Source organism: Cladophialophora bantiana, assembly GCF_000835475.1.
Source record: "Cladophialophora bantiana CBS 173.52 unplaced genomic scaffold supercont1.14, whole genome shotgun sequence".
Taxonomy (NCBI): domain Eukaryota; kingdom Fungi; phylum Ascomycota; class Eurotiomycetes; order Chaetothyriales; family Herpotrichiellaceae; genus Cladophialophora; species Cladophialophora bantiana.
The window spans coordinates 407263-421060 of NW_015971588.1; the positions used below are offsets into that span (position 1 = coordinate 407263).

The 13798-nt window shown below is 51.0% G+C and overlaps 4 protein-coding genes across 4 annotated transcripts; 2 read left to right on the forward strand and 2 right to left on the reverse strand.

The window, feature by feature from the left end:
* Positions 1-1059: 1059 nt before the first annotated feature.
* Positions 1060-1955, reverse strand: Z519_08943 (uncharacterized protein; the record flags this gene model as incomplete). The annotated part of the gene is made up of 3 exons (XM_016766670.1): positions 1060-1161; positions 1272-1510; positions 1730-1955. The coding sequence occupies 3 exons, from the start codon at positions 1953-1955 to the stop codon at positions 1060-1062; spliced, it is 567 nt and encodes a 188-aa protein (XP_016616968.1).
* A 3775-nt stretch (positions 1956-5730) lies between these two features.
* Z519_08944 (uncharacterized protein) lies at positions 5731-6649 on the reverse strand (the record flags this gene model as incomplete). Its single annotated transcript, XM_016766671.1, has 2 exons — positions 5731-6295; positions 6363-6649. The coding sequence occupies 2 exons, from the start codon at positions 6647-6649 to the stop codon at positions 5731-5733; spliced, it is 852 nt and encodes a 283-aa protein (XP_016616969.1).
* Positions 6650-8465: 1816 nt separating this feature from the next.
* Positions 8466-10319, forward strand: Z519_08945 (uncharacterized protein; the record flags this gene model as incomplete). The annotated part of the gene is made up of 5 exons (XM_016766672.1): positions 8466-8565; positions 8634-8697; positions 8754-9130; positions 9220-9792; positions 9847-10319. 5 exons carry the CDS (start codon positions 8466-8468, stop codon positions 10317-10319), a joined length of 1587 nt encoding a protein of 528 aa, XP_016616970.1.
* Positions 10320-10948: 629 nt separating this feature from the next.
* On the forward strand, positions 10949-13162 carry Z519_08946 (uncharacterized protein; the record flags this gene model as incomplete). The annotated part of the gene is made up of 1 exon (XM_016766673.1): positions 10949-13162. One exon carries the CDS (start codon positions 10949-10951, stop codon positions 13160-13162), a length of 2214 nt encoding a protein of 737 aa, XP_016616971.1.
* Between the last annotated feature and the right edge of the window lie 636 nt (positions 13163-13798).

A 13798-nucleotide genomic window follows, 5' to 3' on the forward strand; every position in this document is an offset into this window, starting at 1 on the left:
CCGTCAATCGAATCCGCTGCCCACACGATTTGACAAAGTACGTGCAGCTGGAATCGCCTAATCAGTCGACTGGCGACCGCGTTAGGCCACGCTAATGCATTGCGAAATTTAGGGAAGAGGCCCAGGAAAGAGGAGTTGCATGTGAGCAATAATGAAAGAGATACCTTTCAGCTCGAGCGGAAGAGCCGGAGCCTATCAATCTGTCGAACAGAGAGCCTGCGACGCCTTGTGTTCTTCAGCTTCCACGAAGCTGAGGAATCACTCTGTTGTTGTGCTGGCCTGACGGTGTGGTGGGAGTGTCTATTCGCGGGCACAACCGCACCGTTGCGGGGACTTTGTTCAATCGACATGGATCTTCCGGGGACTTAGTCCCCTAGCGGGCGAGCGGTGGGCGAGTAAGAGACGCGAGTGATGCACTGATCCGGCGTGCATGAGCCGAGAATGAGGCCAGGGCCGCATCAACCGCCATGCAAAAAAGGGGTGAGCTGGAAGGCAGCTTCGAGCCTGTGGTGCAAGCCGAAGCCATGGAGTTGGGGTACATCTCAGGACGAGATGTCCAGTATTGATTGATTGTCTCCTTGAACACCAATAGGACAACGACACTTTCGTGGCTCGTTGAACTGCAATGAAACTATCACGTGATCGTCTAACCTTCCTCCTGTGAAAGGGCAACCCTAACGAGCCTAGCGAGCTCGTCCGAGCTCGCGAGGTTCATCACGGTTGGTGTCTTTTGCGTTTGACGCTGAACTCACATCGATATCAAGACCCCTACGACCCATTGTTCTGGATGATGACCCGTTTATGTCTAGCCTGGGTATCCTTATAGGTCCATGGACGAGATCGCCGGTGAAAGCAGAAACCGGTTATTGGAGTATGGTGTATCTGGTACTCTGCGCCTGGACCAGCCTTTGCTTTGAAAGCACGACCCCTTCGATCAGTGTCTTCTATCAGGTTCTCCAGTCCTCATAACTTGATTATGAAAAATATGCAGGTCTTGGCCAAGCGAAGACTGTCGTGGTAACCTTATGTTTGACACCTCTATACCGGAACAGGGACTGGCTACATCTCCGTCAAGTTGTACGTTATTCCCTTCCCAGTCTTGAGGTTCATCCTACTGGGACGAAGGCCAAATTGACTGTCGTGCCCGTAATATATCGCGGCCTTTAGCAGATATTCTAGCCATTCTTCTTATGGTAACTGCAGGAGTGACTGTCAGAAGATTATGGTGTCTAACAGTATATGCTCCTCCGCAGGGAGGGGTTATTACTTACCACTGGAGCCGTGAAATGCAGATCTAGGAGTTTCCCGACGCTCGGTATTTGGTTACCGTAGCCTTTAAAGACAACCAGCCTCCCGAGGTAGAACAGCTGGGGCGGCTTAATCGTTTCTCTTCCGGATTTGAAGGTCCTCAGCTCGATCCAGATATTTGGGTCCCTATGTTCTGCATCTTCGGCTGTCATGAAGTTGTCGCGTTCAATGAACGTAGTAGTTTCGTTGCTTCTAAGGCGGTCTGCCTAATAGTTCTTACTAGAATATTTAGTGTCATCGTGGAATAGAGTCAGTAATTGGGAGCAGTAAAGGCATACATTATCTACGTGCCGCCAGATCAATTAATTAAAGGGAAGCGTAGCCACCTCCGTAAAATAACTTCCTCAAATGGCAACCGCTGATCTCGGTCTCGCAGTACCTCGGTCAGTCCCTCCTGAGAGAATTGTCATCGGCTAGGCACCCTCGTACTTTTGGATTGCTTCGACTAGAGGAGTAGGGTCGCCAGAATGACACGTAACTGCAGCTATACCGCTCTTTGTCTTGCTACGACCGAGGACGTCAAGTGTCCTCTTTCGATCTGCGGTTAGTCTCGCGAGATTCGATGCTATTCTTCGAGTATCCGAGATCGTGTCGTTGCTTTCTTCCGACACATCCTCCACAGATGCTAGTTCGACCCGGTTTGTCATTTTTGCCAGTGATGAGATAGAATCTCCATGTGTCTGCTGTGTCTCGAAGAGCTCCGGCGATGTATCACAGCACGCAACAGTTGTTAGACCAGCCTAATTCGGCAAGACATGGACTCTCAACACTGGGGCAACCTGGCACTTGCTAGGCTCCCTACTTAGATTACTCAAGAACGAAAAACCTAATTGCCATGTACAGTTTAATCCTGAAGAGTGAACGAAGGCCGCTTTTACCTGAGCTTTAACTAAGCCTTTGCATGAGCATCGTTGAGTACTCCCTAGGCGCTTCTTCAGTAAACACACCTGGGTATAATCTAACCTCTTATAATCGGCTATACCTACCTCTCGCCTAGATATCTATTTTAGACGGATGTTAGGGAGCCTAGCAGATTCTCTAGCCTTAATGTACTACTTAGCTTTCCTGATACTCTTAGGCCTAGCAGTGTAATAGACAGCGCGGTTAAATCGTCGGCTACAACGCGGCGGTAGCATTTAGACGGCCAACGGCGGCCGTAACTAATTGTTCTATAAGTCTTCTAAGTAACTTGATGGACACGAGGGAGGAGCAGGGGGTATCTCGGACGAATCCATCGCCGGCTTCTCATGAGTACCTTATGACTCAGTCAACTTTCGAATTTTCGGAAACTACTTCTTCAACATAGGCGTCATGGCTCCGGCCAACTCGACGTTCAGCGCACGTATCCAGCCGATAGTGGGTTTGATCGGTGAAGCTCGACATCACGAGAAGAGTCATGCTTCTTTGGCTCCTCGAGATCCCTTAAAAAGGCCTGGCAAACCTGCCAGGTTGTAAATTTGCTGGCACCTCACCCCGAATCGAGCCCAAGAGGATGCCGCCTTGTGCTCACGCCAGCTTGCGCGAGTCAGGGCGAGCTGGGAGAGGCATCATGACAATTCATGTGCTGCAAGGCTGAAAAACCTAGTGTCAGTCGGGTGCTCACCTTGACCCAGATCAAGTCGGCGCACATCATTCGCCTCAGTCTAATTCGGATTGAGGCAGCGTGCCACGACTTCCTCGACAAAGGCATATAAGATAAGCAAGCACTATCATTCCTCTAAACGGAACTTACTATTTCTAACGATATCCAATTTTTGCAGCGAGCGGTGGGCCGCGCACTAGCGTCACATCGATCACCGCATACAAGATTGATGACGAGACGGGGAGGAAGGTATGTCACGGTCAACGGAAGAAGGAAAAATTACGCAAAACCGTGACGGTCAACCAAACTCCTTTTCCAACCCTTTTCCACCTTCTCGATCCTAGCGCTAACAACCGCTGCTCGCCAATGCGTCCACGCCAGCCAGACCCTGATAGTTAGTAGGGTCAGTGGTAAAGTGACGGCCCAATAAATCCAAAACGCGTCGCAAGGACATCCCCATCAATATCTTGCCAATTGTGAACATTGGCATCGAGAGCAGCGAAGCGACAAATGTTCCAGGCAAGAAGATCACAGTTACGGCTACGAGAGTCTTCATAGACGATGTCTCCCGTTTGCTCGCAGATGCGATGATACGAGGGTCTTTTGCAATTCAAGACTCAGAAGAGTTTCGTTTCGGTTAGTGAGGTTGAAGAGCTGCCATTTATTAGTGTGTAAGTTAACCCGTCGGAGAAGGGGCAGAGTCATACTGCTGTCAACTGGTTATTGACCCGAGTGGTCTGCACATCGATGTGTGTATTTTGCACGTCCAACCTTCGCTGAATCATCACAACACGAGCGTGGAAGAGCTTTTGTAACAATAACGAGAGATATATTACAGTCACAGAGGTAGGCTATAGTAGGGGGACTACCAATGGTGACAACAATATTCTCCGCAAGACGATTTATGCGCCGATTTGCAGCGAGCGATTTCACGAGTGCTCTCATTCTAACCGATAGCTTTGAATACGCGCCTTCCGCAGCCTGATGCAACATCATGTCCTATCCTGAATATCCTGTCCGCTTCTCAACCGAGGAAACATCTCGGCTGACGTCGCCGAGGCGGAAACCATGGTATGAGTTCAATATAGCGGCAGTGCTGAGCAAAGATGCGGTAGGGATGCTGTGCCAAAGATCCAAGACTCATTAAACAATCCTGAAAACGAGACATCTGGTTATCCCCAGTCCAGCAAAGACCTCGTGTCTGCCCAGGTCGGTTGTCATAGGTGATGTAGAGGCCAACAAAATGGACAAGGAATATAGAGCCATAGAATCCACATATTTTACCTTCGTAATGGATTGAAATTATATCAAACGTTGTCGAGGAGCTATGGGAATAGTCAATGTACTTTTCCAAGCCCATATAATTGATAAGAAACTCGTAGTTGTCTCTCTTTATGTCAAGCCGATAAGGATATCGTCCCAGATCAATGGGGCCCGGGCGAGCTTGACGAGAAGTTTGGAGTCAGGTGGTGACACTGCTCCGATCCAGCTTCTGATGCTGCGAGTGTCTTCTTGAGACATGCTAAAAGTGATCGAGCGATCACGCCCTCAAAAGTACACTTCGGTCACATACACGAAATTATTGTCGTCATGAAAGTCCATATCAGGAAGCTCTGCTCCGTTTCTGATGTAGAAACTGGTGAGGGCGCCATGGTGCTGGCGGAGCCTGCAGAAATTTACTTAGAGTCAGTACGGTGACTTGCACAGTTCCTGTGGTAAGTAGCTAGAGTTGAGCGAGTATCTTGGGTGTTCCACAACACTAATCGCGTCAGGTTGGCATCGATCAAGCCCTGAGAAGTGGTGCCAAAGCATTACTTTGACGAGTAGGTGGGCGAAGAGCGGCATTGTGCTAAGCCGATAGCGGGCTGCTCTAGTTTGTAGCTACCGCGAAGCAATGAAACATTATGTCAGCAAATACTTGACTATAAGTCTCTATGGGGCCTCGGTCCACTGTGATAGATTTACATCATGGTTGGATAAAGATAGGCAATCTATCTTCTATCGTCGACGTTGGGTGAGTTGAAGTGGAAAGGGCAATTCCAATGCCGAGCGGCTTCGGCGGTATTTATCCGTGCTATGCACTGATGGGGGGTTGGATGTCTGCATTTGACGAGACACGAGCGGCATTGGTCGCCTCCAAATTAGGAGAGCACGCGTGATTCTGGGCGGGATGAATGGAGATGGGAATGAGCAGGCCGACAGGAGCGCAAAGCTCGTTCCATCTCCAGCAATCTTGGTAGCATCAACACCTTGGTTCGTTTTCCTGGTGAATGGCGAGGACGTTGTAAACACGCGCAAATGTATCTCTTTTGTGCTGTCTTGCTGCATGGACTTGTCCCATGCAGATAAAACTCAGCAAAATAGCTCTCAATTTGGTGTCGCTAACGATCTCCTTTAATTCACAGGGACGAGTGCGAAGAGGGGCTACCTGACATTATTGCCTAAAGGCCCATGCTTTTTAGCCGAGCAGTGAAAGAACCCGTCAGGAGATGATACGTGTGTTCCACGCCGTCGGCTCCGCGACAGCTCGCAGTTCTAGCAGTCCCACAACCGCCCTTTGTTCGAGCTCTCCCACTGCCCAGTTTTGCTCCATCTCCTTCCTTTCTCATGAGACCAAATGCGTCGAACACCCTCTAAGCGCATTCCGTTTCCAATCTTCCCAGACGTCCAGAAACCCAAGCTCTCGTCCCTCGAAGATACTATTATGTCCCGCAAAAGGGCCATTCCGCGGCATTGGTGACTGTTCTTGCTTGGCCTAGTCTTGAAGACCGAGGAGTGGTCCCCAGTCCGACCGCGCCGCCCTGGGGCCACGGTGGGAAGGGGGCCGTCGTCGCTTTGGTCTACTTCGCATCAACGTCCGTCGAGGAAGTGATTTCCTTCCACTCATCTAGGCCTTTGATCGTCTCTTCGCATTTTCCTCTGATGATTCTGTAGGCGTCTGCTCCCAATGCAAGCCTCAGAGGGATCTCCTTGCCGGTGGCACCGGTGAGGACATCGACGATCACCTTTGCGCCCTTTGCGGGATCGCCCGGTTGGTTTTGATTAGTGCGCTCCACGCGTTCTTCGGTCCTTCGGACCGCCGTCCCGTCGTAGTCTGAGATGTGTTTGACGTGGAGGCTCTTGTGACCGCTGCTGAGGAAATTCGATCGAAAGTAGCCCGGCTCGATGCTGCAGACCTTGATGTTGAACTCGGCGAGCTCGAGATACAATGTCTCCGTTATGCCGCTGACAGCCCATTTCGAGGCCTCGTAAATACCCACGGCTGGTGTCCCACGCCATGCTCCTATGCTGGAGAAGTTGGCGATGACTCCAGAACGCTTGGCACGCATGTACGGGAGAATGGATCTTGTCACGTTCAGAGTACCGAAGACGTTTGTTGCAAATTGGGCCTGAGTTTCTTCTGGTCTATAGGGGCGTGTCAGCCATGTCTGTATTGTTTCGGATATTGTTAACCGGAATAATAACAACATACGTCAGCTCTTCTAAGCCTCCTACTTGACGGTACCCAGCGTTGTTGATGAGGTAGTCGATCCGTCCGTAACGACTGTGAGCCTCTTCGGCAAGTATTTTTAGCTTGTCCAGGGGCAAGGTCACGTCCAGGCTCAATGTATCGGCTCCAGCCTTTTTGAGATCCTTGAGCTTGCTGGCATTCCGTGCGGAAGCGATGACTTTGTGACCCCGACTGAGGACTTCAAGGGTCAATGCTTTCCCAAAGCCTGAAGAAGTCCCAGTGATGAACCAGACCTTGAAATTTGCCATCTCGATCTACAGAAAAGAGAAAACTGTCGTTTTCTGAAATCCGGATAGCGAGGTGAGAGGAAGGCGATGGTAAATACCGTCAAGAAAGGCGAGCACGGAAGGGCTTTTATCCATTCATTGGCAGTGAATTTACCTGACGGCTTGCATGCCTGAATTGCCGATGTTGACATGGAACTACTGCAGACACAGTCAGCCATTCAGCGATATCATGCCGCCCCTGCTCCGCCCCTGCTGGAGGTTGTGGTAGCGGACAGAAATCATCTCGTGATTTTGCAGAGCCTGAGTTTTGAAACCCTAGAAGTTTCGAACTCCCGAGTTGCCTTGCGGTTATTGGATATCACAACGACTGAAAAGGGGAATACGAGAGGCAGGGCGACGCGTATATGTAATCAAGCGGAAACCGAGAGACGGCAACAGTGTAGTAACCTAATACTGATCTCATTTGAAATCTGATGGGATTCAGATCCGTCTTTGAAGGCGACAGATTCGAGAGGCCGGAATTTGTGCGGCCGCGTCGGCCGCGCGTGTCCATCGCAGCCATTCCCATAGTCCGGCTACATAGGAAGATGGAAAAAGGAGCGTAATCATCATGGCAGGTAAGTCACGGGACGAGCTACCACTACTAAGAATCTATAGGTACATATCACTGGGAGAAACTGAACAGATTGTGGAGCTTAGGGACGGCAAAGAGGGGCCATCAAGGGGGGGTGCATACCCAAGCTTTACGCCCTACATATCGACCTTGGCACCCAGTCAACTTTGCCGGCCTTAAATACCGACACTCTGGTCCAAAGAATAAAGTTCGCATAGTTTCACACGGTGCCACAAATGTTCCCGTTGGCTTGGAAGGGACACTTGTGTTAATGGGCGATCTTCAGTCTTCCATCATTAGACATGGCAAAAACCAATGTCTTATCTGACAACACAAGTCTAGGTGGCTCCCTTCAAGCTCCAAAGGGAGAGATTGTCCCCCACCCCCGTCAGGATGTGTGAGCTTCCATTTTGACAACTTCAAGAGGGCTACACAGGCGCAAGGCTGTCGTGAAAAGAAAAACCTACTTTGTATTAATCATAATCTTCGATTGTAATCCATCTTCCTGGCAGTGGATTGTAGAAAGAGTTTGGAAGTGGTCTATTCTCTCCTCTGGTGCCTTACCAGAATAGACGCCGGACAAACCCCGGCGATGACCGTCGTCCTCTATGTTGCCCGTGCATAGTCCCGATGCTATTGCTGGCAAAAACGGCGACGGCAATGAAAGCGGCAAAAAAATCGAAGGGAAGGGTGGCAATCCGGAGCAGACTGGCTGGCTTTAAAAAGGTACCAAATTGATCCCCATAGAATATGGCGGTTTCCCCCACAGAAAGTGATGCGATATCTGGGGTACAAGATGTCCGAGCCGAAGTGGCTATCGTCCATCTTGGGAACCAACTTGGCAAGATTTCGACCGAACGACCTCTTGTTTAGGTTTCGCTGCATCGGGGTCGACTAAGTCCTCTGGCATCGGGTCGGAGGATATTCTGTCGAAAATGGAAATGGAGACGCCAGAAGATCCCTGGCTATATTTTCCGTCCCAATCAGAATGGCAATATTTCTGGATTCTATTGTCTCAGTCTGAATCCACTTATCCAATTTGAGATGTGTCGGACCTGGTATGCTGAGTATCGGGATGATTCAAATCTCCTCTGCCGGGTCGGACAACATCACTGTCCATGAATGAGAACACCTGAGGAGATCTCTGGTACCAGTTCAGTCTACAAAAGGATGGAATATCATGCCACTGAAGTTGAAACTGAATGGTAAGTGAGTTGTGCAAAAATGGTCCTTCTCATATATCTTTCCGCCATCGCCATTTTGGCCGTTGGCCTGATATATACCGTATTACACGTTGGCTCCAGGGCCAGCAACCTACCTCCAGGTATAATCGACTCCTTGGGAGTTCAGCCTCTCCCAACAGTGCATGGTCGTTCGTCTAACTGATTGCAGGGCCGCCGACGTTGCCCATTCTTGGAAATCTCCATCTGCTGCCGGGGAAGGGCTTGCATCTCAAGTACTTCCAATAACATTCTGGATATCCCGTCTGTGACTAATTAAGTGAAACCCTAGACTCACGAAATGGGCGAAGCAGTACGGCGGCATATATTCCCTTAAGATGGGAACCGGAACCGCCGTCGTTCTTACCGACCGCCGGATCGTTAAAGAGCTTCTAGACAAGAAGAGCTCGATCTATAGTGCGAGACCGCAATCGTACCTAAACGACCTCATTAGTGGGAGCGACCACATGCTCGTCATGCATTATGGGGAAGCCTGGAGGCACTTCCGTAAGATTTCACATCAGCACTTTATGGAAACCATGGTCGAGAAGGAGCACATCAAAGTCCAGGAAGCCGAAGCAGTACAGATGATCCGCGACTTTATTATCGCTCCAGAGAAACATATGATCCACCCGAAAAGGTTCAGCAATAGCATCGTTATGAGTTTGAGTAAGTGCACGCCCTGATTGTTTTCTCTCGTCATTTTTTTATTTTGCTCTCCCATGTTAATACCGGCTGCTGACCCCTGTGTGTTCAAGTCTACGGACATCGAAGTGCTACTTGTAATGAACCGTACATGGTAAGGCTTTACGAAGTCATGGACCAGTTGAGCGTGATCAATGAGATTGGCAACACACCACCTGTGGATGTTTATCCCTTCTTGCGCTGGGTCCCCGAACAACTCCTTGGCATGTGGGTCACCCGAGCCACGAAGCTCTACAACGATGAAAACTCTCTCTTCAGTGATTTACTCGATATGGTCCAGGCAAGGCGCGAGAGGGAAGGAAGCAAGGATACCTTCATGGACAGGATCATCGAGCAAGCTGAGAAGGCGGGATTGAACCGACACCAGCAATATTACCTCGCCGGAACGATGCTGGAAGGGGGATCCGACACTTCTTCTGCCATACTTATCGCATTCATCCATGCCATGACCAAGTGGCCGGAGATCCAACTGAAGGCCCAAGCAGAGATTGATGCCGTTATTGGTGAAGACCGCTCACCTAACTGGTCCGATTATGCAAGCTTGCCGTATGTTGCTGCTACTGTCAAGGAAGCCAACCGCTGGAGGCCGATCGTGCCGCTTGCGTTTCCTCACGCTGTGATAGAAGGTGAGTAAACGAACATCATAATGACAATTTGCATGCAGCTGACATCGAATCCAGACGACTATATTGACGGATACTTTATACCTAAGGGAACCACAGTTATTCTCAACTCGTGGGGCTTGCACCATGATGAGAGAAAGTTCCGCCACCCTGAGAAATTTGACCCTGATCACTACAAAGGCCAAACAGAGCTGGCCCCGGTGTTAGCTGCAGCGGCCGATTACGAGATCCGCGACCACTACGGCTACGGCACCGGTCGCCGAATCTGTCCAGGCATTCATCTCGCAGAGCGCAACCTCTTCCTCGGCATCGCCAAGCTGCTCTGGGCTTTTAGCTTCGCCCCTGGAAAGGATGAGCAGGGACGCGTGATTGAACCGGACGTGGAACCCATGACGGCCTACAGCCCGGGGTTCCTCTCCAGTGCGCTTCCCTACGCTGTGGAAATCAAACCGAGATCCCAGAAGCGCGTCGAGACGATCATGCGAGAATTCAAGGAAGCGGGGGAGGTTTTTACAAAATATGAGAAATGAACAAATATGAATAAGGGAAATAGCGGACAGGAAATAACAGGGGGAAGTATATCGTCTGCGTGATATCGGAATCTCGGGATCCGAATGTAAGGTTGTAAACAGTGAGTGACAGTACTGACTAGCAGAAAGGGTTAAAGGACGCTTGCATGAGTAATGCTTTTCGAGACTGGTTTAGTTCATCCGTCCACACTCCATCACTTGTCCTGCATATAAGCCGTGTCGATGGCTGGTTGTTGTCCTACGATAGCCCCTCTCTCGTGCTCTAGGCTGACAGACAGGGAGGCCTCGCTTGTTCTGTCCCCATCTCTTCTTCTTCTTCTTCTTCTTCTTCTTCTTCTTATCTCAATCTGTGAGTGGCTAGACTAGGCAGGCGAGACCCTCAGAACCGATATTTGATGCCGGGCATGTCGCCTGCCCATGCCAAGTCTATATCCCCCCACATTTCCCCGCGTCTGGGGTTGATTCCGACCCGAAACGCTCCACTTCGGATTTAAATTTTATTGGCTTGTAGCTCCTTCAACTGTGTATTTCTTATTGGTGGTATCCTCTTTCGGTCGCCTCCTTGAGGTACCTTAGTACCTAGGCATTTTTTGATTCTCCTTCACACCAACCTTTCCAAAGGCACAGTCATGGGACGGGGAAAAGACCACCCAACTTATCGGGGGAAGTGCTCGAAAGCTTGCGAGACGTGTCGGCGAAGAAAGGAAAGATGTGACGGCCGGCAGCCTTGTGGGCGGTGCATCTCTCGCAATGTCGCCTTCGAGTGTCAACCTGCGCAAAGGCGGTGCGCCACCCGCTCTCGCGACGCTCCAAGCATAGGTCATCAACAGGAGCTGCAACGACAGCAAGTGGACGGCGACGTCGCTTTTAGTGACGGGGTAGATGATGGCCAGAGTTTCTTCCACCACATGGAGCTGCAGTCTTCCTCCCACCCAGCAGACGACACGTGCCGGAGCCGCGACTTGGGCGGCTCGCCTTCGGCATCGGCGCATCACCATATGTCGCGGCTGCTCCGCGATTCGCGGGGCAAATACATGTTCATCGGCGACTCAGCCAACTTATCTTTCTTACAGAGCATTCGGAAAGTCGTCGAGGACGCGATAGGCCACTGCGCTTTCGCAAAGGACCCGTTGCGATACCAGATGCTTGAGGCTGCGCCCGACGGCCGGCCAAATTGGCTATACACAGATTCCAAGGGTACCCCACCGACCCCGACGCTCGTAGAGGCAGAGTACCTCGTCCGGTCCTACTTCCTGGCGAATAACTGCGTCCTCGACCTCTTCGACGAAGCGGACCTATTCAAGAACCTGCAACCTTGGCTCGAGAGGAAATCCGCCGAGACAGACGCCCTAACTCCGATATACTACCTCGTCTTCGCTTTGGGCGCACAGACCTGTCCGGACGACAAAGATCAGCTCGCTGAAACGTATTTCAGCTACGGTCGCTACTTCACCGCCGTCAGCTTCGCCGAGGATCCCAGCATCTCTACGGTCCAAGCCTATGCAATGATCACCATGTACCTTCTAGGCGCCTCTCGGAGGAACGCTGCATTTATGAATCTAGGAACGGCTGTGCGAGCCGCATACGCGCTCGGTCTCCACCGCAAAGAGATCGCTGCTCTCTTCACCCCAGGCGAGTTTAGGACAAGAGAGAGGCTTTGGAAGGTGATTCGCATCCTAGATGTTTTCATGAGTGCTTCCCTCGGGAGACCCCCATCTACAGCAGAGACGCGCGATACGCGATCTGAAGACAACTATTCGGCGTCGGTTGATCTGTGCACCGTGTTCGAGACGATAATGAATGAAGTCTATTCCAAACGCATGATATCGAACACGGCGTTGGAGAAGATAAGCGAGCATCAAAGGCATTGGGCTGCCAACTTCCACAAGGGCCTGGACGAAGACGGCATCAAGCCGACACCGGCTATCAACGGTGGGAAATCTCCCAACATTGGGCTCATGCACGTAAAGGGAGCATATTACTGGACTATTATACTGCTCACGCGTCCATTCTTGGTCGATGCGGTCTCATCCTATATCGCCACGGCGAATGTGCCGTCGGCGGAAGGAAACTCTGCGGGTGTGACATCTTACTCGGACAAAGTGCTTGTGCATGCCTGTGTTGACTCGGCGATACGCACCATCGAGCTCCTACGGATTCTGCTTGATTTCAATAATGTCCCAAAGCGTCTCCCCTTCTTGGTCAACTACATCTTTGTCGCCGCACTTGTCCTAGGTTTGGCTCATTTCGGCGACGTCGCGAAGATCTTCCCAGTGGGCGTCCATCTGAAACTGGCGCATCGATTGCTCGCCATGTTCCCGAAAGACGCTATTTCTAGCAGGAACACCACGATCGTCGAATACCTTCTGCATGCCTGCGACACCGTGGCGGAGAGGCGCACCAAGTGGGACAGGGACCGTTGCGCTGTGCTGGTCAGAGGCATGTTTGGCAAGATTCACGATGACCCTGCGCCGAGCGCGGGATTGTACTCAGCCTCTCCCACCGCGCACATGTCGACGACGACGGCACGTAGCTCGACAGAGCCATCCCACCAGATGGACCAATCACTTCAGCTGCCTCTTGAGGAGGGCAATCAACACGGCGACACGGCGCAGTACGACCCGATGTCCCAAACTAAAGGTCTCATCAGCGGAGCTGCTGCTGGATGTGCAAGACCAAGAGACAAAGGACGGGTCGGACCTTCCGCACCGACAGAGGAAGCTAGCATGACGCAGGAAGAATTTGAGAAGGTCCTGCAGGCCATGTCGCCAACGACTTTGTGGTTTGAGTCCTACGACGACAATTTTCCACTTTTTTCAACGACTGACGCCCCTACCACCTAATTCCTTGTTTAGAACGACCCTTAGTTTTTGAATACCCACCATGTGTAGCCGGGGGACGAGGGTGCTGTCCTTATCGTCAAGGAGAAGTGCTTCTTTGTATATTGTTGGGAACTGTTTCCTCTCATGATTTGTCTCCATTATGCCTGTTCGAATGAAACGATCAATGCACGACTAGTGCACACGCCATAGTGGCTCCAGTCTCTCTCGCGTCTCTGCTGGGAAGTGTCGAACTGGAAAAAAAAAAGCCGCCTTGATGGTTGTCACGAGCTTTTTGTCCAGTCCAAGTAAGGAAAACCAGAAGTCCGCATTGTCGGCTCTCTGCTGGTAGCGTGTAGAGGTCAGCATGAGGCAATGGTCACGACAGGGGACGAATGGTCGTGGTTAGAGTAGAAAGAATGAGTGGAATTTGTGACTGAAGACCTGGGAAGCTCATTTACCTAGTAGTAAGCACCTAGGTCCTCGTATATCCGGGGCAGTCTGACGGGGCCTAGAATCTAGTGTTCACTGGGTCAACTATTTGAGTGACCGCCACGTGAGCATCAAGCCTTTCACCCTTGACGCTGTTGCATCTGCCAAAGTGCCGAATGAAAGTGTACATTCCGTGTTAGATACCCGCAGCACTCTACATACAAGCAG